Raw genomic sequence first — 19,319 nt, 5'->3', positions numbered from 1 at the left:
ACTCATATTTGCATATTAATACACATAATACACTATTCAAATGCAAATGCAGGTTGCATTGCAATAATGTCAAAGGTGCCAAACCCTGTTATGTTATTAGGAGCAAATGATGTACACTTTGCAAAATATGCATAATGCACCTTAACATCAGATCAAATAAACTCAGATACAAAAACATGCATGCACACTGATATGTGCATATGAAGAATGGCCAAAAAGTAATGAACGAGTCTGTAGACACTCAAGCCAAGCCCCTAGCCAAACTCTTGTCTGATTGCTATAATGGTTTGCTGCAGTAAACCCTCTTCACAATGTCCCAGAGATCCAGCCCGGACATGAATTTTCTTGCCTTTCCTTCCCTTGCATGTCTGACGTCTTTGAAGGAACTTGTGCTCGCCATTGCTAGAGACATAGCTGGAGCTTATTACTCATCACAAACACTCATACAAAGCGATGATTGCTGTACTATGATCTCACACCTGGTTTATCCTATCATAGTGTCATAGTTGTAGATGCTTATGTAAAACTATGAAATGCCCATCACTGGTGGTTGTGACACCCAACAGCTGGCTTATCATGTTGACTTGAACTAGAAATGAGAAATAGTCTGATTATGCAGGGCGTGGGAACTGAAGTTATGAGTGATCCTGAAGAAGTTTACAGGTAGAGCTAAATGTAATGTATTTTTGTGGCAACTTTTCTCGTTGTTTTTCCACAGCTCTATCACACCACTTTGCTCCACCTCAAACACACACTCATATGTACACACATATGGTGGAGTTTAGAGCCATAAAACACATTAGCTGTATGCATTATCCACTAGCTACTGTGCAGATGTGTGTGTGCACATTTTCCAATATCAGTACAGATGGAAACTGGGTCCTTTTCTTTTTTCCCTTGTAAATCTCAACAATGCAACTCTTCAGCTCTTGGGGGGAAAAAGCCCTGCCGGTTCCAAACACTGGCAAAAGTAGATGGAAAAAAGCCATTCATAAATGTGAAAGTTGCTTCGCGCCCCACCCTGCTGAAAAGAGCAGCGGTTAACTCACTCTCTACGGCTGCCCAGCCAACCAGATACTAAGGCAGAAACACACCCGCTGGCAGACTGTGAGATCTACACTGTCTTTTCTATCTTTCTTTCAGAGTTATACTGGAATGTCTGTCCTAGAGTCTCTGCCCCTCCTCCTGTTTTCTCACTCCACCTGGGGCAAAGCCTGGGGCTAGGTGTGACACAATTTATCTTGCCACTTTCTCTCTGTACCTGTCTAACAGGTATGGTGTGTATGAGAGTGCATCTGTATGCGAGTGTATGTGTGGCTCCGCCTCCTGAGTGTGTGCATAAAAACGGTCAGCCAGCTGCAGAGAGACACGCAGAGGGACTTTGACTCTCCTTTGTGAGCAACCTCCTCCACTCCTCTCTCAGAGAGCACTCTCGTACCTCCTTCTCAGCAACTCAAAGACACAGGCACCATGACAAGCACCAGGTCTATCAGCTTCGGCATCGGTGGCAGCAGTGGTTCCATGAGGAAGTCTGGCTACTCCAGCCAGTCAGCCTACGCACTTCCCGCCGGCTCTAGCAGGGTCAGCACCGTGACCAGTGTCAGGAGATCTGGCGTGGGTGCCAGTCCAGGCTTCGGTGCAGGATTCGGTGCTGGAGGCAGCAACTACAGCTTCAGCAGCAGCAGCATGAGTGGAGGCTACGGTGGTGGTCTTGGTGGAGGTCTTGGTGGTGGCTTCATTCCACCTCACATCACCGCTGTAACCGTCAACCAGAGCCTGTTGGCACCCCTTAACCTAGAAATTGACCCCACGATTCAGGCTGTCCGCACTCAGGAGAAAGAGCAGATCAAGACCCTCAACAACCGCTTCGCCTCCTTCATTGACAAAGTGAGTATTCATGCATTCAGTCTCGCTTAAAATAACACTGACTTTTACATATTATGCAAATATATATAATGATATGCTGTGCACAGAGTGTGTGGTGCGTTCAACTTCAGAATTCTCATTTTATTACTAAGTATGACCTTTGAACCTGTGACTCTTAACACTGGATGCCTTTAGTATTACTACACACCATAATACCTTGCAGCTGTAAAAAAAAAAAAGAGTGACACTTAAATGTTTTCTCTTGCACAACAGCTTTTTTTAATCATAGCTGCAAGCTAAGCAATTTTCTTAGATGTAAAAGTTTCATCTGCTTACACCAGAGCCAGTGTTTACTATTTTTACTAATTGGGCAGTACAAGCAAAGTAGTAGCACTAAGTTAATCAGTTAATGTATATGTTAAACAATTTGTACTAGATCTCTCTCAGTGTGGCTTTAGCCTTGGCAAAAAGTCCTCAAAAACCCATGACTGAGGCTATCCAAATATGGGTGGAGTTTGGGTAATAACCTAGCAACCATGTGAGTCATAGATACACACATACTGTATATAGAGAGCGCTAGAAGTAACCAGTGTGTCCGTAGTCCAAAGTCTAGACTTTATTACGCCACAAAAATTGCACAGCTTGCAATATGATCCATTTGTCCCATACATTTTTTTAATCATCCTCTGTCAAAAAAAAATAAAAAATACAGTCAACTCTGTTACGCCCATATTTGGCTGCAAACAAACACTTCACAACTTTCTGAGCAAATGTGGACAGAAGACACACCCTAAAGGCCATGTAGTCAGCATACACACACACACCTTTATTTTGTAGTGCCTGTGGGAGAATTTGCAGTAGGCAGTGTGTGACCAGGATGAGTCATCTGGACCAAAGACACCAGACGTTCCAAACTTTTACTCTGCTTTATAACTTGCTAGCAGGTTACAGGTCAAAGACTATGCCAATAAATGCCTTTTAAACTTTTTCTGATGTTTAAGATAACAGGGAAATGTAAATCATTATTAATGTAAGATAGTTAAATAAAGAAGTTTTGAGGAAAAGGGAAGGGAACTAATATTTCCAGGGTACATCCAGGTTACATACATCTAGGGGAAAAAAAATCTAGAATGTTCTTTTTATAAACACAAGTTTAGTAGATTACTAGCTAGACAGGTGTTGTCATATATGGCTAATCTCCAAAGACCACCCACAAAACTCTGCCTTAGGGTGTGGCAGGTATGTCTTGCTTCTCTGATGTTTTTGCTCCATTTTATATGTGAAGTAATGCAGCTTTGGGGCGAGGCCATTACTGGAGGGTTTTTTTTCCAGTCTAGGAGTTTGTAGCTTGTGTACAGCGCTGCCACACCCAGTCATTCCACTTTCACCTTCCCCTCCCCCCCTTCCCTCACTCCACCCTTCAGAAAAATGCCTGCTAAAATGACTCATGGCCATTTGTATTCCCTTAAACAATGCTTCCAGAGAGCATACACAAAAATACTTAAAGAGCCAGGACTACAAAGGAGTCATACAAGACAGACAAAACCATCAATCCATTTAATTTATTCATTCATTCACTATTTTTTTCAGAATGCAATCTTTCTCCGTGACATTTTTAACCTCCAAGGAGCTTGAAAGTGAAAATCTTCAAATAAAAACACTAATTTCTTTCTTTCTTTCTTTCTTTCCCCAGGTGCGTTTCCTGGAACAGCAGAACAAGATGCTGGAGACCAAATGGAGTCTCCTCCAGGAACAGACGACCACCCGCTCCAACATCGATGCCATGTTTGAGGCCTACATTTCTAACCTGCGCAGACAGCTCGATGGCCTGGGAAATGAGAAGATGAAGCTGGAAGGAGAGCTGAGGAACATGCAGGGCCTGGTTGAGGACTTCAAGAACAAGTGAGTTGTAATTTTGAAATTGAACGAACTGATGGGGGAAAAAAACACTGAAAACAGAATAGATTTACTCACATTTCCTTTCTCTTAACAGGTACGAAGATGAGATCAACAAGCGTGCTTCAGTAGAGAATGAGTTTGTTCTGCTCAAGAAGGTAAAGAACATTTATCTTTTTCTTTTAAAGACTTCCCATTTTTACTCCATTACTCCATTTTTTTTTTTACAGGCAATAGGATATAATGTCCTCTCATTTTCTTTTAGGATGTTGATGCAGCCTACATGAACAAGGTTGAGCTTGAGGCCAAGGTTGATGCTCTTCAGGATGAGATCAACTTCCTCAGGGCAGTCTATGAGGCTGTAAGTTAAATTATGTTGTGTTTGGCCAACCAAAACTTGTTAGCATAGACTACTGCTGCTTTATAAGGGTAGGTAATTTACTGATTGTTTGGTCTACATTTGCAGGAACTGCGTGAGCTCCAGTCTCAGATCAAGGACACATCAGTTGTTGTAGAGATGGACAACAGCAGAAACCTGGACATGGATGCCATTGTAGCTGAAGTTCGTGCTCAGTATGAGGACATTGCCAACCGCAGCCGTGCTGAAGCAGAGAGCTGGTACAAACAGAAGGTGGTTCAAGCTCTTATAACTTCACTTTTTGAAGATCACCTCAACTGTGGCTACGCAAGTGCTCATTTGTGTCAATAAATGTTACAGTTTGAGGAGATGCAGTCCTCTGCTGGTCAGTATGGTGAGGACCTCCGCTCAACCAAGACTGAGATTGCAGAACTCACCCGCATGATCGCCCGCCTGCAGAACGAGATTGATGCCGTCAAGGGACAGGTAATGATGAGCAAGGGTTGATATATAATTGGTTTGCATACCGTTAATGTAAAGAAGGTGACTTCATGTATGTTATTGTCATTTTAGCGTGCCAACTTGGAGGCTCAGATCGCTGAGGCTGAGGAGCGTGGAGAGCTGGCAGTGAAGGACGCCAAGCTCCGTATCAAGGATCTCGAAGAGGCCCTCCAGAGGGCCAAGCAAGACATGGCCCGCCAGGTGCGCGAGTACCAGGAGCTCATGAACGTCAAACTGGCCCTAGACATTGAGATTGCCACCTACAGAAAGCTGTTGGAAGGAGAAGAGAGCAGGTAGGAAGTTTTAAAAGAATATTTCTTTGACATTTACACTCTCAAATCTTTTTGACAAACCTTGAGGTTGGAAAAACATCACTAAACAAATCTGTTGTCTTCTTTACTCTAGACTGTCCAGCGGTGGAGCTTCAGCCACCATTCACGTGCAGCAGACCTCTGGAGGTCTCTCATCTGGTAAATAAATCTCTCTCTCTCTCTCTCTCTCTCTCTGAATCCCTTCACCTTTCTTATAATCTCATTCTCCAGGTCATGTTGGATACATGTCTAAACTTCCTTTCTCTCGCAGGTTACTCTGGTAGCGGCTCTGGATTCGGCTATGGCGGTGGTTTCAGTAGCTCTTCAGGATTTGGTGGTGGATCAGGATACGGTAGTAGCTCCATCAGCAAAACCAGTGTCTCCAGTGTCAGCAGTAAACGCTTTTAAGGAGAAGAGTCCCCAACCCAACCTATCCCAGCATCCTATCTTCCTTTCTTGCAACTAGATCACTTGAACCTTCTTACAACCTAAACCATCTATGGTGCTATATTCTAGCCAGACAGCTATCCCCTGTTAATGAGGAGATGAGGACAATGATTTCTTAAGCATAAAATAAGTTTTAGGTTGTTCTGTGCGTTGATGGTAGTTACCCATAACATACACCTCTTGTCTGGTGGTTTCACTACCATTTTAAATCATCAATCCAACTACACTAAAATGACACCAGAAAGAATGTAATGGAGAATGTGCTCCCAGTCACTGAATTTGTTTATTTCTGCACTGATATATATGGGGAAAGTGAGACTTGAATGAAATATATACACATGGAAAGCACAGAAGCCAATTAGACCTGTAACAACAATAGGATTTCAGTCTCATCAGCATAACCACAAGCAGTACCATGGTTTCACTGGATCAGGGATGTGCTATACAGGTCCTGAAAGTCCTGGTTCAATGTTTTGTGCTGTTACAAGCTCCCTGCTGCATTTTTGTTGACTAATATCACGTTTGTCATTATGCAATGGCTCTCAGTGTTAGCTTACCTATTTGTTATTAATAGTACAATACTGTCAGCCTGTAACTGATGACAATGACTTGTGGGCGTCCAATGTCCAGTTACCTCACATTCAAGGGAGATCTGTTACAACAAAAAACAGGCACAATGGCATTTCTGTGGACCATCCCTCCTAAACTTTGTGTACTTGACAAGTTGAGAGCTTCATTTACTGTGGTCACCTGATACTTTCACCTGTATTCAAACTGCTTCCAGAGCATATTTTACAGTCCCTGTTATAAATGGAAAAATGCAACAAAACTGAAACCATGTTCAACCTGATTTATTTTGCATTGATTGACTTGACATCAAAAATAAAATCTGAATACAATAAATCTGAGACTACAAGTTTTGTCTGGATTTGTCTTTCATTGCTTTTGTTGTTTAAAATGTTTTCACCAAATATGGGCAGTTTTTACATCAAAGAGCTCCATATGGATAAAAATTAGACAATGGAACCACAAAGAAACTATAGACAGAAAAAAAATAATAATAGGATTAAAACAAATACATTCAATATAATTACAATAAAGTTGATCCACTTTATGTTGAGCATCTTGTAAGGTAAAACGTATTTGTTGCAATCATTACAGACTCCCTAGTCTTAATTCTCTTATAGTTAATTTTCAACATATCATTTTAGCTACATTTCCACTTTCCCTTATGAAGCCAAATTTTAATATCTAAATATTCTCTTCTCACAAACATTTTCAGGAACCTTTGTACAGCTTTATAGCAAAATTCACTTATCTCCTTATTCAATATTTATCAAACATAATTTTACATGTGGAAAGTTGTCGGGTTTATATTTCCGTGGTGAAGTTAAACAAATTTTAAGCCATAAATTTAAATTCATTTGGCCTGCAGTTGCTGAGGTGAGTAGGCTAGCTTATTGTTATCTGGATTTTCAGTATTGGCCTGTGGAAATTCATTGGCCTTTACCTCTTCGGTTCAATATATAGCCTACAAATATACACCAGAATTGCTACCCCAACAGCAGTTGTGCGAACACCTGCAACAACTGGCACTGGATCTGGAGGGTTGTATTATGCAAAATACAAATAGAAATGACCATCAGTAAAAAATAAAAAAAAAACTTTATGAAAACATTTAGGGGCACAGTCTTCAGTTTTTAACCAGTTTTAAGGACCTTGATATTTGTAAATTTCTAGCGGTGAAAGAAAAATTCCATGATAATGTTTTCATGAGAAACCATTCAGTCAGAAGAGAAAACAATGTAAAATTTACCTTCACTCCCATAGACGCTGTATTAGAAACAACCTCACAGCATAAAGTTTTTTTTTTTTTTTGTAATTTGATGCAAAGGTAATACAATACAAAGTAAGTTGTTATAAATGTACATACAGTTTTTTTTTTTTTTTAATGAAAATAGGCCTATAAAAAAAACGTTGCAGGATTTGTGATGCTGATGACCGTTGAAACGCGTCAGCACAGTCTGTGAAAAGGGTCCACATGACAAGGGTCTGTTCATTCTTTAGGGCTAATTTTTTAATGATGTAAAAATTATGTCTTTAAAAGTGCACAGTGCACTAATGTGTTGTTCAAATACAAAGTAGTAGCTCAGCACTGCCCCCTGGCGTTTATTCTTTAAATGTCTGCATTAAACATTATTGATAAGAGGTAAAGTGCATGACTACATGCAAAACATAAATAAATAATTAAATAAATAACTACATAAATAAAAGGCTGAAACAGAGTAATTTATCTTAGTTGTAATGCATCAAAAAGTTAGCTGTTTATAGGAACTCACTGCAAATGAAGACTGAATTGCTGGGCTGAGACGTCAGTTTAATTTTCGAGGAAATAAGATGGAATACACATTCATACTCTCCTTCAGGCACTGGGGAATACTGTGTGATAGACTCAGGGTAGCCTGGTTTGGTGTATGTTTGACTCAAATAAGTGCCATCCCTTCTAAACTCGAAGTATCCCTAAACAAGAAGGAAAGACTGTTGAGAGGACACCTGCTGTGTATGTACTAGAAAGATAATTTGCAACGTAATTACAAACAATTCAGTACAAGTGTGAATGGGGTGATTTACATAGTCATTTGATTTTAAATAAGCTGAGCCGATGGAGCAGGATATTTTCACATTTTGTTTGTCCTTGACATACAGTTTGGAGACACCATACGTATCCACAGACAGTTTAGGACGGGGTGATGCATCTGGCAAAGAGCAGAGTGCAAGGAACCCCCAACCCCACCACCCCCCACTAATATTGCCTGTATAGCTGGCTACCAAGTAAACAAATCATTGTTAATTAAAATGCAGTAGGTCATTTCATGGGGTCTTTAAAACATTTGTCATTGCAATAATTTTGTACAATTAATCCCAAACTGTCTCACCTGTTTCTTTTGAAACACAAAAGAAGATATTTTGAAAAAGAACAAAAAAAATGTTGATGGTCCCCATTTACCTCCATGGTATTTTTTTTTCCATACTGTAGAAGTCAATGGGGACCATCAACTGTTTGGTTACCCATGTTCTTCAAAATATCTTCTTTTGTGATCAACAGAAAAAAGAAACTCATACAGGTTTGGAATAACCTGAGGGTGAGTAAATGACAGAATTTTCATTTTTGGGTGAACTATTAAGCAAAGACGCATTAAATTGGTTGAAAGTGACAGTAAAAGACACGTATAATGTTACAAAATATTTCTATTTCAAATAAATGCTGTTCTTTTGATTGACTTGACATCAAAAATAAAATCTGAATACAATAAATCTGAGACTACAAGTTTTGTCTGGATTTGTCTTTCATTGCTTTTGTTGTTTAAAATGTTTTCACCAAATATGGGCAGTTTTTACATCAAAGAGCTCCATATGGATAAAAATTAGACAATGGAACCACAAAGAAACTATAGACAGAAAAAAAATAATAATAGGATTAAAACAAATACATTCAATATAATTACAATAAAGTTGATCCACTTTATGTTGAGCATCTTGTAAGGTAAAACGTATTTGTTGCAATCATTACAGACTCCCTAGTCTTAATTCTCTTATAGTTAATTTTCAACATATCATTTTAGCTACATTTCCACTTTCCCTTATGAAGCCAAATTTTAATATCTAAATATTCTCTTCTCACAAACATTTTCAGGAACCTTTGTACAGCTTTATAGCAAAATTCACTTATCTCCTTATTCAATATTTATCAAACATAATTTTACATGTGGAAAGTTGTCGGGTTTATATTTCCGTGGTGAAGTTAAACAAATTTTAAGCCATAAATTTAAATTCATTTGGCCTGCAGTTGCTGAGGTGAGTAGGCTAGCTTATTGTTATCTGGATTTTCAGTATTGGCCTGTGGAAATTCATTGGCCTTTACCTCTTCGGTTCAATATATAGCCTACAAATATACACCAGAATTGCTACCCCAACAGCAGTTGTGCGAACACCTGCAACAACTGGCACTGGATCTGGAGGGTTGTATTATGCAAAATACAAATAGAAATGACCATCAGTAAAAAATAAAAAAAAAACTTTATGAAAACATTTAGGGGCACAGTCTTCAGTTTTTAACCAGTTTTAAGGACCTTGATATTTGTAAATTTCTAGCGGTGAAAGAAAAATTCCATGATAATGTTTTCATGAGAAACCATTCAGTCAGAAGAGAAAACAATGTAAAATTTACCTTCACTCCCATAGACGCTGTATTAGAAACAACCTCACAGCATAAAGTTTTTTTTTTTTTTTGTAATTTGATGCAAAGGTAATACAATACAAAGTAAGTTGTTATAAATGTACATACAGTTTTTTTTTTTTTTTAATGAAAATAGGCCTATAAAAAAAACGTTGCAGGATTTGTGATGCTGATGACCGTTGAAACGCGTCAGCACAGTCTGTGAAAAGGGTCCACATGACAAGGGTCTGTTCATTCTTTAGGGCTAATTTTTTAATGATGTAAAAATTATGTCTTTAAAAGTGCACAGTGCACTAATGTGTTGTTCAAATACAAAGTAGTAGCTCAGCACTGCCCCCTGGCGTTTATTCTTTAAATGTCTGCATTAAACATTATTGATAAGAGGTAAAGTGCATGACTACATGCAAAACATAAATAAATAATTAAATAAATAACTACATAAATAAAAGGCTGAAACAGAGTAATTTATCTTAGTTGTAATGCATCAAAAAGTTAGCTGTTTATAGGAACTCACTGCAAATGAAGACTGAATTGCTGGGCTGAGACGTCAGTTTAATTTTCGAGGAAATAAGATGGAATACACATTCATACTCTCCTTCAGGCACTGGGGAATACTGTGTGATAGACTCAGGGTAGCCTGGTTTGGTGTATGTTTGACTCAAATAAGTGCCATCCCTTCTAAACTCGAAGTATCCCTAAACAAGAAGGAAAGACTGTTGAGAGGACACCTGCTGTGTATGTACTAGAAAGATAATTTGCAACGTAATTACAAACAATTCAGTACAAGTGTGAATGGGGTGATTTACATAGTCATTTGATTTTAAATAAGCTGAGCCGATGGAGCAGGATATTTTCACATTTTGTTTGTCCTTGACATACAGTTTGGAGACACCATACGTATCCACAGACAGTTTAGGACGGGGTGATGCATCTGGCAAAGAGCAGAGTGCAAGGAACCCCCAACCCCACCACCCCCCACTAATATTGCCTGTATAGCTGGCTACCAAGTAAACAAATCATTGTTAATTAAAATGCAGTAGGTCATTTCATGGGGTCTTTAAAACATTTGTCATTGCAATAATTTTGTACAATTAACTGTCTACTGTCTCACCTGTTTCTTTTGAAACACAAAAGAAGATATTTTGAAAAAGAACAAAAAAATGGTCCCCATTCCCCATTTACCTCCATGGTATTTTTTTTTCCATACTGTAGAAGTCAATGGGGACCATCAACTGTTTGGTTACCCATGTTCTTCAAAATATCTTCTTTTGTGATCAACAGAAAAAAGAAACTCATACAGGTTTGGAATAACCTGAGGGTGAGTAAATGACAGAATTTTCATTTTTGGGTGAACTATTAAGCAAAGACGCATTAAATTGGTTGAAAGTGACAGTAAAAGACACGTATAATGTTACAAAATATTTCTATTTCAAATAAATGCTGTTCTTTTGAACTTTCTATTTAGCAAAGAATACTGAAAAAATGCATCATGGTTTCCACATACAAAGGTGTGCAACATTGATAATAATAAGAAACGTGTCTTGAGCACTAAATCAGCATATTAGAATGATTTCTGAAGGATTATGTGACACTGAAGATTGGAGTAATGGCTGCTGAATTAAAAATTCAGCTTTGCAATAACAGGAGTAAATTACATTTTAAAATATATACAAATGCAAAGCAGTTATTATAAATAATAATCTTTCAAAACATGTAAAAATCATACCAAACCCCAACGATAACATTGCAGGGCAAGAAAAGGTCAAACGAAGCTTAGTCAACATGTTACTGCAGGCACAATGAGCTTATTATTATGCATATTATTACACATATTATTACACATCTGATTTAATGATCATTCATGTTTTTACACTACACAATATATATATATATATATACTGTATATACACTTTTCTAGAAGAATCCCAACAACCTAGAAATCTTTAATTAATATATTTTTAGGAATAGGACAGGTTAGTGAGAATACATGTAAACAATAGATAAATGTAACATTACATGACCTGACTGAAAAAAAAAAACTTCCTCCCTCGTACTACTACCTCATACTAGTAGGTGAAGGATTGAGATGCTGTGTTTCTCACACACATTATCCAGCACACCACATATAGCGCTATGAAGAAAGAGTGATTGCAATGTACTGTGAAAAACAGGATTTTCCCAAATTACAGTATATGAAATGTGCATGTTGCAATATTTTATAGATGGGAAACAAACAACATGTAAGACGCAAAACTCAGATAATGTACTAAAACAATATAGTTATATTTATATTTTACAGAGTTAGTTTTTAGGCCTACTGTTTGCAAATACATTTATACTTTATAAATTTCATTATTGTGAATCAAACGAACTCAAGATTTAGAAAAGTAATCTTTTCAACATTTCTACACTGGCCAGATTGACCTGTCTGAATCTGACCAGTCCTCCTCACTCAAACGCAAATATGACTAGCTCGAGCATGGGGACTTATCGTGATATGTGTAGAAACAATAATAGTGTTATAAATAACATTGTAATTTTTTTTTTGCATTGTGAAGATTGGTTGAGAATAAAGTAAGTTCTTTGGGTAACACTGATTTACCTTCTAATTTATACTGTTATTTGCTATTTATTGTAAATTTAATTAACTGAAAAAAGTTCATTGGAATTTAGAGTTGCATGTTCTTGCAATTGGCCACATTTAACAGCTACATGAAATGTCTCTTCATTGCACAATATACTCCAATGAGTTTAAAAACATCAGGAAAATGAAATAAACACTTACCTCCTATATTGGGGAGAATCATCCTGAAAAGTAACACCAAATGAAACTGTGACATGACAAGAATGCAAACTGCTTAAATCCACAACAAAGCAGAGCTGAAATTCAGAACTGGTGAAACATTAACTAACAGGAAGTTCATTGACCCCAAAAAAGGATGTGACTTTTTTTGTCCACTATATTGTGTGTAAACAATTTAAATGCATTTTTAAATAAAGGGGTTTTTTTATCTTAAATTTTAGTATTTAAATGTATTACACTATACAGTACACACACACACACATGACATGTGTCATGTCATGATTATGTGTCATGATTGTCATGATTATGAAGGTGTCATGTCAGTCTTATGCACACCCCTTCAAGTAAAGTGTAACCATATATATATATCATTTTCTAGTTGTTTCTAGTTTTCTAGTTGAATTGGCCATAATTTACATTGGTACCTCTGTCCATGCATTAGAATTTTCAAAGAAACATCTCACCATTTTTCTTTTAAATTTCTAATGCATGAATTCATTCATTCTACATTGTTATGTTGTCTCTTATTTCAAAATGTAGTCCTTTTGTTCTGTAATATTGGGTGCACAGAATCTCTCTCCCCTTGCTGATGCAGATCATATCACTACAAAAGTGATTCCAGAGCATGTCCTTTAGAAGCCATGGCTCATGATCCCAGACTTAGCCAGAGGCCTCTGCTGGACCTGAGTGACCCGGCTAGATCTCTAATCCTGCATGGCTTTACTGCTGCTCTCCACGTGGCTGTGTTGCATAACTGTAAGAGAGCAGATTACTGACTGTTCAGCCTCACGTCTGTCCCTGCAGTGCTGTCAGAGATGATACACAGGTGGGAGAGAGGGTGAGAGAAAGCCAATAAGACCATCTTTGTGTACTACAGCATACTTACAGTATCTTACAATGGATCATACAGTACATATTTGCAAACATAATACATGATCAAGTCAGTCGTGATAACATTTTTTTAGCTTTTGCACTGCACAAAATACTACAACACACTCTCAGAAAAAAGATACAAAACTGTCACTGGGGCAGTACCCTTTCAAAAGGTACTAATATGTACATTTTAGTTATAATATGCACTACAAAGTACCTTTAAGTCAGTGGTTCTCCTCTCCAGTTCTGGGGACCCACTGCTCTGCACAGTTTGTATGTCTTCCTTATTTAACACTCCTGATTCAGATAATCAGATCATTAGTAGAAACTCCATCAAATGAACTGAGTGTGTCAGTTAAGAGACACATACAAAGGATCTCCCCAGGACCGGATTTGAGAACAACTGCTTTTAAGTTACTAATATGTGCCATTTAGAGGTAAATAAGGTACAAGGATTGTACCTACCCCAATGAGAGCTTTGTACTTTTTTTTCTGAGAGTGCAGCTGCTGCCAAAAAGTGTTCATTTTATTAGCAGGTGAACAGGGTATATGTTGTCACCTGACCAAAACAGGAGAACAGGGCTGCGTTCAGCCCCGACAAAAACGGTGCAAAACGTTTTTTAAACGGAAACGGTGGTGCGTTGAACACCCTGTTCTGATGACGCAAGAGTTGCAACTATGGCAGCTGAGAAGGCCATTCTTTGTGTTCTTTTTGAAGAATTTTCTGTGCCTGATAAAATCGGTATAAATACGTGTTTAATACTGCAAAAGACGATGAAAGTGTCACTCCATAATACAATAGCAAAATATATAAATACTGTATGTATAGTATTTTTATGTTACATTAATCAGTATTTAGCACACCTTCCTAAGGAAAGGATATGGACCAGAAGACATTGCAATTACTAAATGATATTTAGACAGACTTAAAGAAGTTCCAGATCTATACATGTGCTCTTATTATTTCAGTTATTTTGCCTTTAATGTAAATAAACATGTGCAAACAATATACTTGCTCTTGTGAATTTATTTAGATGTTAATTACATTGTGCTAGCTGTCTCTTTAATACCGCGTGGTTTACATACATGTTGCTGCTGATTGGGCTGACATGTTTGACACACCCACCAAACAAGAGAAAACGCATCTCAAACCCCGTTGCACACCGTTTCCAGGAAACATGTCGTTCAAACCGGAAACCGTAACAAAACGGTGCACACCGGTTTGAGCTTGAACTTGCCCCAGGTCTCATCGTATCTACTTGTTGAGAAAGTGTTAACAGCGGTATGAACTGATGGCGATATCTATGGACTTTTAAGGTAACCTAGCTAGTTGTTTTTATTGTTGTTGTTTATTAAATTTTAATATCCAAATGTTAGTCAGAAGAAGAAAAATAAAAACTTTTAAATATCATTCTGCATATGTGATGGACATTGTGTTATGATTGGTATCTCCTCTGAAGGCATCTTGAGTAAAACAGCTCCATATTTAATGAAGCACATACAAAAAACATGTACTGTAAGCGACGCAACCTTTTTTACAGATTACAGAAGTTTGTTGCACATAATCCTAATTTCGACAACTGTCTGCTGTGGGATACAATAGTCTTGCAAATAAACTGTGGTTAAATTATTATTATTATTATTTTTTAATTTATGTCAGTGATGGACTATAAATAATCAATTAGTTAAATATGAACTGTAATATTTTTGGTTAAGCACAATTCAGTTCTGATGATGTCGGTGATTATTTAGATGCAGCATTCATTCAGGAATTATTCTACATGCAAGTCATCCAATCAGAGACCTTAAAATGTTTGCTTAAGCCTATAAGACTGACTGAAATGATCATTAGGAATCATCAGTAGGAAGTGATTTTTGTGAGACAGGAATGCACCACTGAGGTTTCAAAATGCACTTCCTCTTTTCTCTTCACTGCATTGCTTCACCGATTCTGTCATCAAGCGTTTCCTCACACACAATTACACTGAGGGCATCTACAACCTTATTAAGAGTTTTAAAGAGTGCATCTTAATCATCACGCTTTTTCCTTTTTCCTTTATCCTTGTCTTTGCTTTTCATCTCCTTTTCCTTCTCTTCCTTTTCCTTCAACGCTTTCTTCTCTTTCTTCTTCTCATCCTTAGCCTCCTTATACTTCCACTTTGGAGGCTCCAGGTAACCTTTCTGCTTTTTATTCTTCTTCTCCTTTTTTGGAGTGGGCTCAGAGGATTTGGTAACTTTGATCTGTGGGATACAACCAGAGGGGAAGACACTGTTGCGCCTTGACGCTACGCTACGAGGAATGAATGTGCGCATTCCAGACTGAGCAATAGACAGCACACTGCCTCGTCTCTCTGTACTGGCACAGCAGGACAAAGAGACAGACTCAGCTGAGTGGACAGATGGAGAAATGGAGGAGATGGAGCTGTTTCGATGGCACAGTGAACTCTCCTCCAGTTGCTTCTGTGAGTGCTTCTGCATCAGCTCAGCCACAGCAAGCCGACGTTTACCCATCTGCGGAGGGCTGCTTGGGCACAGCGGTTGTGTGGCCGTGGCTATGAATGGGCTGCGTAAGCTGGTGGTCATTCGCACCATGTGATCCATGACACCATTGTCCTGCGGGTCACGTGGGAAACTGAAACCAAAAGTACTCTTGAGATGATGAGTGAGCTTCTGGCCAGCACTCTTATTGGCTGTTGCTTTGCTAACCAGCACCTTAAGGTTGGGCCACTCTGGGACGTAGGTGTCACAGAACTGTTCAGCTGTGGGATGAAGCACAAGGTGGCGCAGACAATTCAGTGTGTCAAAGCAACCTGTTTTCAGTGCCCAGTCACGTGCACATTTACCACGGTTGGAGTCTACAGCATTTACATCAGCCCCTAAAACAGACAAATATAGAAAATATCAGAGGGATGCTGGAGGAGTTATGGTTTAAAAAAGAATGCTGTGTCAGAAATCACTAGTCATGTTGTGCCTTCCACAGATCCTTTGCTTTAATTACTTAATTAATTAAACTTTGGATGCTAAACTAGTGAACTGGGTCAGTGCCAGCTAGGCCATTTGTGATTGGTTATGTGGGTCATTTGGTAACTTCTTGTCTCTCTATAGTGATGTGATGAATACAAACAATGCCAACATTCTGAAGGATCATTTTCAGCACATCAGCATGTGTGTGTTCAACAACTAACTGTGCATTATGAGAGCTGCCACCACATCATTCCTTCCCTGTATGGCAGCTTTAATGAGGGCAGTGAATCCTCTGTTGTCTCTGATCTCTGTCTCTGCTCCAGGGAAGTAATTCATGATGTAGTTACATATGGAGATATGACCTGTGTACAGAAAGATTTTAAACATTTTTTTTTCACTTTGTATTTTGGAATATATACTAAATAAAGAAATGGGGCAAATTCTTTAAACTGTAAATAGTAACTCAAATTGTATTTAACATGAAGTCATTATCATTCTTTTTGATTCAAATACACCTCAATTCTATTTAAATTGCATCATATTCACAAAAATCACTATTTGGCTGGAGCACTATTATTGCCAGCAGAATCCAGGCAGTAGTTCATCTAATTTCCATCAAAACAGTGAATTGACATCGCACATGCAGCAACTGACTAGCTTGAGCTGCGATCATTAGAGCAGTGTTGCCATCATTGTCTTGGTGGTTAATATCCAGATGTGGACAGCCGTGCAGCTCATAAACAATTGGAAGAAAGCCTTTATATGCAGCCACCATCAGTCCATTCTATATGAGAGAATCATGGGGTGTTACAAAGAGCTCTATCAATATATTCCTTTAACAGGTAAAAAGGTAAAGAGACATAAATATATGTACGGTAATACATGGACACTTCACATCAACAGGTAACATTTTCATAATCAAACAAACCATAATAACCCTGCAGCACTAATAGAATAATCTGAAACTGTTCTGAGTGGTTAAATAATAAATAAATAAATAAATAAAGTTGTTCAGTATGTGGTGCTAAAACTTGGAATTAGCATTTTCGAGGCATTGGTTTCCTCAAGTACAATAAGGTCTGTTAACATTACTTAAATTGACTTTCTCATGCGGTTAAGTTACAATTACACGTAGTCATGCCTCAAACATGAATTTTGGAAGTGTCGTCAACAAGTTGCTACATAAGGATTATGTAGTTCCATTTGTCAAGCACACACACAACCTTATTGCAGTTGTATGTTATGTTATAGAACTAAACAAGAACCTCAGACCTAATTCTACTTATACAGTGAAAAACATTTGAATTTCTCAAAGGAAACCCAAATAGCGATCCGGGTTGACCTAGGAATTTATATTAAACAAAAATGTAAAATTTAATAAAAATTCACTGTCACACTTTATTTTAAGGTCCAATTCTCGGTATTAACAAACCATTAACTACGACTTTTGCCTCAATAAATTCCTAATTTGCTACTTATTAATAGTTAGTAAGGTAGTTGTTAAGATGAGGTATTGGGTAGGAATAGGGATGTAGAATATGGTCATTCAGAATAAGACATTAATATGTGATTTATAAGTACTAATAAACAGCCAACATGTTAATAATAGGCATGCTAATAAGCAATTAGTTAGTGTGAATTGGTCTCTATACTACTTATTTTTATTGCATTACTGATTTTTCTGCTCTGTGATTAGTCATTCTGTCTCATGCTCTCTAATACTAATCTGTCTTACCCTGCCATTAATGTCAACTTCCATGACCTCATCATAGGTCACACTTCGTTCCAACACGCTCTTCAGTGCCTCTGGGTCATTTTGGACACAAGCCTCATATAGTGTGTTGGCAGTTCCCTTTGTCCTTTCCTCTTGTTCATAATCGGGGAGAACAGAATCATCAGAGAGCAAGCTTCCAGAGTCTGACTCTTCTTCCAACAATGAGATTTCATCCTCATCCGGGCCTGACCCAAGGTTTGGGTCCTTAAAGGCAGAGCTTTGAACTGCTGCCATGTCTGCAAAGTTCAGTCTTGCCTACACCATCTTTGCTGGCATTTGAGGAAAGTGTTCCAACATGGTTGTAGTGGGTCAGCACCCTGAGATGAAGGAATGCACTCCAAGAGTTTATAGCCCCTGTCTTGATGTAAAAATACCAAAGGATATAAACCACAACACTCTCTAACCAAGTGAAATAAACTTCCATCCAATCCATCTATCTATCCATCCATCCATAAATACATGAAATAAAAATAATGCACTGTCTGTGATGACAACCATTACTGTTCGATTACTTCAAAAACTTCTGATGCAAGAAAAGTGGGAGTTTTCATAGCTCCGGATTTAGCCTGGGAGCTGTGCTTTAATTGTCAGTGCTAAATCTGGCCAGCTCAGGCTTAAAATACACAGATACCTGTAAAAAGGCTTACATATGGTACACTCTAAAAACACACATTACCTCAGTTAACTCTACCATTAATAAATGTATGTGTTTATACAACAATTTTTTGTGAAACATTTTGTTTAGTTACAAAAACTGGTATTTCGATTTCTCAAAACAGCAATAAGTTAAACATTTCTTTAGAAAAAAATCTTGTAAAATACAAAACCAAAGATTACAACAATAAAGCAAAAACAGTCTCTTTAATGCTCTAGTGAACAAATGAGAAAACAGCCAGATGCTCTTAAATGCTTCCTGAGAGTCTGGCACATACCTTTTAAATTTGATTTAAAATAGAGATTGTATAAATATGGAGTATAACTCACCTGTGTTCACACTTCAGAAGAAAAGAGGTGTCTTCAGTAAATGCTGCTATACTTTAAACTTTCACAAGTCATTATCAGAAACCTCAGCTTGCAGAAAATACAACCATCAGTTTCACGTCTTCATAGTGTGTGTTGTAGTATTTGATGTGATCACAGATGGGCGTATACATGCTCCGTAACACCTCAGGTCATTAGACTGACTAATGCCTTTGAGGATCAGAAAAGACCCAATATAGGCTTTCAGAGCATAATCACCTTTCTCACACACGCACACACATACACACACACACACACACAAACACACA

General features: G+C 38.0%; 2 protein-coding genes across 2 annotated transcripts; one reads left to right on the top strand and one right to left on the bottom strand.

Annotated features, from left to right (window-relative positions):
* Window positions 1-1,345: 1,345 nt before the first annotated feature.
* LOC107667388 (intermediate filament protein ON3-like) lies at window positions 1,346-6,287 on the top strand. Its single transcript, XM_016459054.1, has 9 exons — window positions 1,346-1,887; window positions 3,560-3,768; window positions 3,860-3,920; window positions 4,028-4,123; window positions 4,229-4,393; window positions 4,481-4,606; window positions 4,694-4,914; window positions 5,027-5,091; window positions 5,204-6,287. The coding sequence occupies exons 1-9, from the start codon at window positions 1,471-1,473 to the stop codon at window positions 5,338-5,340; spliced, it is 1,497 nt and encodes a 498-aa protein (XP_016314540.1). The 5' UTR covers window positions 1,346-1,470; the 3' UTR covers window positions 5,341-6,287.
* An 8,750-nt stretch (window positions 6,288-15,037) lies between these two features.
* LOC107667328 (ankyrin repeat domain-containing protein 33B-like) lies at window positions 15,038-19,136 on the bottom strand. The gene is made up of 5 exons (XM_016458958.1): window positions 19,015-19,136; window positions 17,992-18,388; window positions 16,911-17,040; window positions 16,478-16,618; window positions 15,038-16,168 (listed from the first exon to the last, which is right to left on the bottom strand). The coding sequence occupies exons 2-5, from the start codon at window positions 18,262-18,264 to the stop codon at window positions 15,321-15,323; spliced, it is 1,392 nt and encodes a 463-aa protein (XP_016314444.1). The 5' UTR covers window positions 18,265-18,388; window positions 19,015-19,136; the 3' UTR covers window positions 15,038-15,320.
* Window positions 19,137-19,319: the final 183 nt, after the last annotated feature.

The sequence above is a fragment of the Sinocyclocheilus anshuiensis genome, unplaced genomic scaffold, assembly GCF_001515605.1.
Source record: "Sinocyclocheilus anshuiensis isolate Anshui unplaced genomic scaffold, SAMN03320099.WGS_v1.1 scaffold964, whole genome shotgun sequence".
NCBI lineage: Eukaryota > Metazoa > Chordata > Actinopteri > Cypriniformes > Cyprinidae > Sinocyclocheilus > Sinocyclocheilus anshuiensis.
Note: the sequence above shows the minus strand (reverse complement) of the source record. Positions and strands in the feature narration are given on the sequence as shown.

Bases quoted from the DNA above. Each gene is read 5' to 3' on its own strand.
- LOC107667388 (XM_016459054.1), top strand. From the start codon at position 1,471: ATGACAAGCACCAGGTCTATCAGCTTCGGCATCGGTGGCAGCAGTGGT. The intron at 3,769-3,859 runs GTGAGTTGTAAT...TTCTCTTAACAG, and splicing joins GTTGAGGACTTCAAGAACAA to GTACGAAGATGAGATCAACA. The intron at 4,394-4,480 runs GTGGTTCAAGCT...TAAATGTTACAG, and splicing joins AGAGCTGGTACAAACAGAAG to TTTGAGGAGATGCAGTCCTC.
- LOC107667328 (XM_016458958.1), bottom strand. From the start codon at position 18,264: ATGGCAGCAGTTCAAAGCTCTGCCTTTAAGGACCCAAACCTTGGGTCA. The intron at 16,619-16,910 runs GTCAGTTGCTGC...TTCTGTACACAG, and splicing joins AATGATCGCAGCTCAAGCTA to GTCATATCTCCATATGTAAC. The intron at 16,169-16,477 runs GTTAGTTGTTGA...TGTCTGTTTTAG, and splicing joins GGCAGCTCTCATAATGCACA to GGGCTGATGTAAATGCTGTA.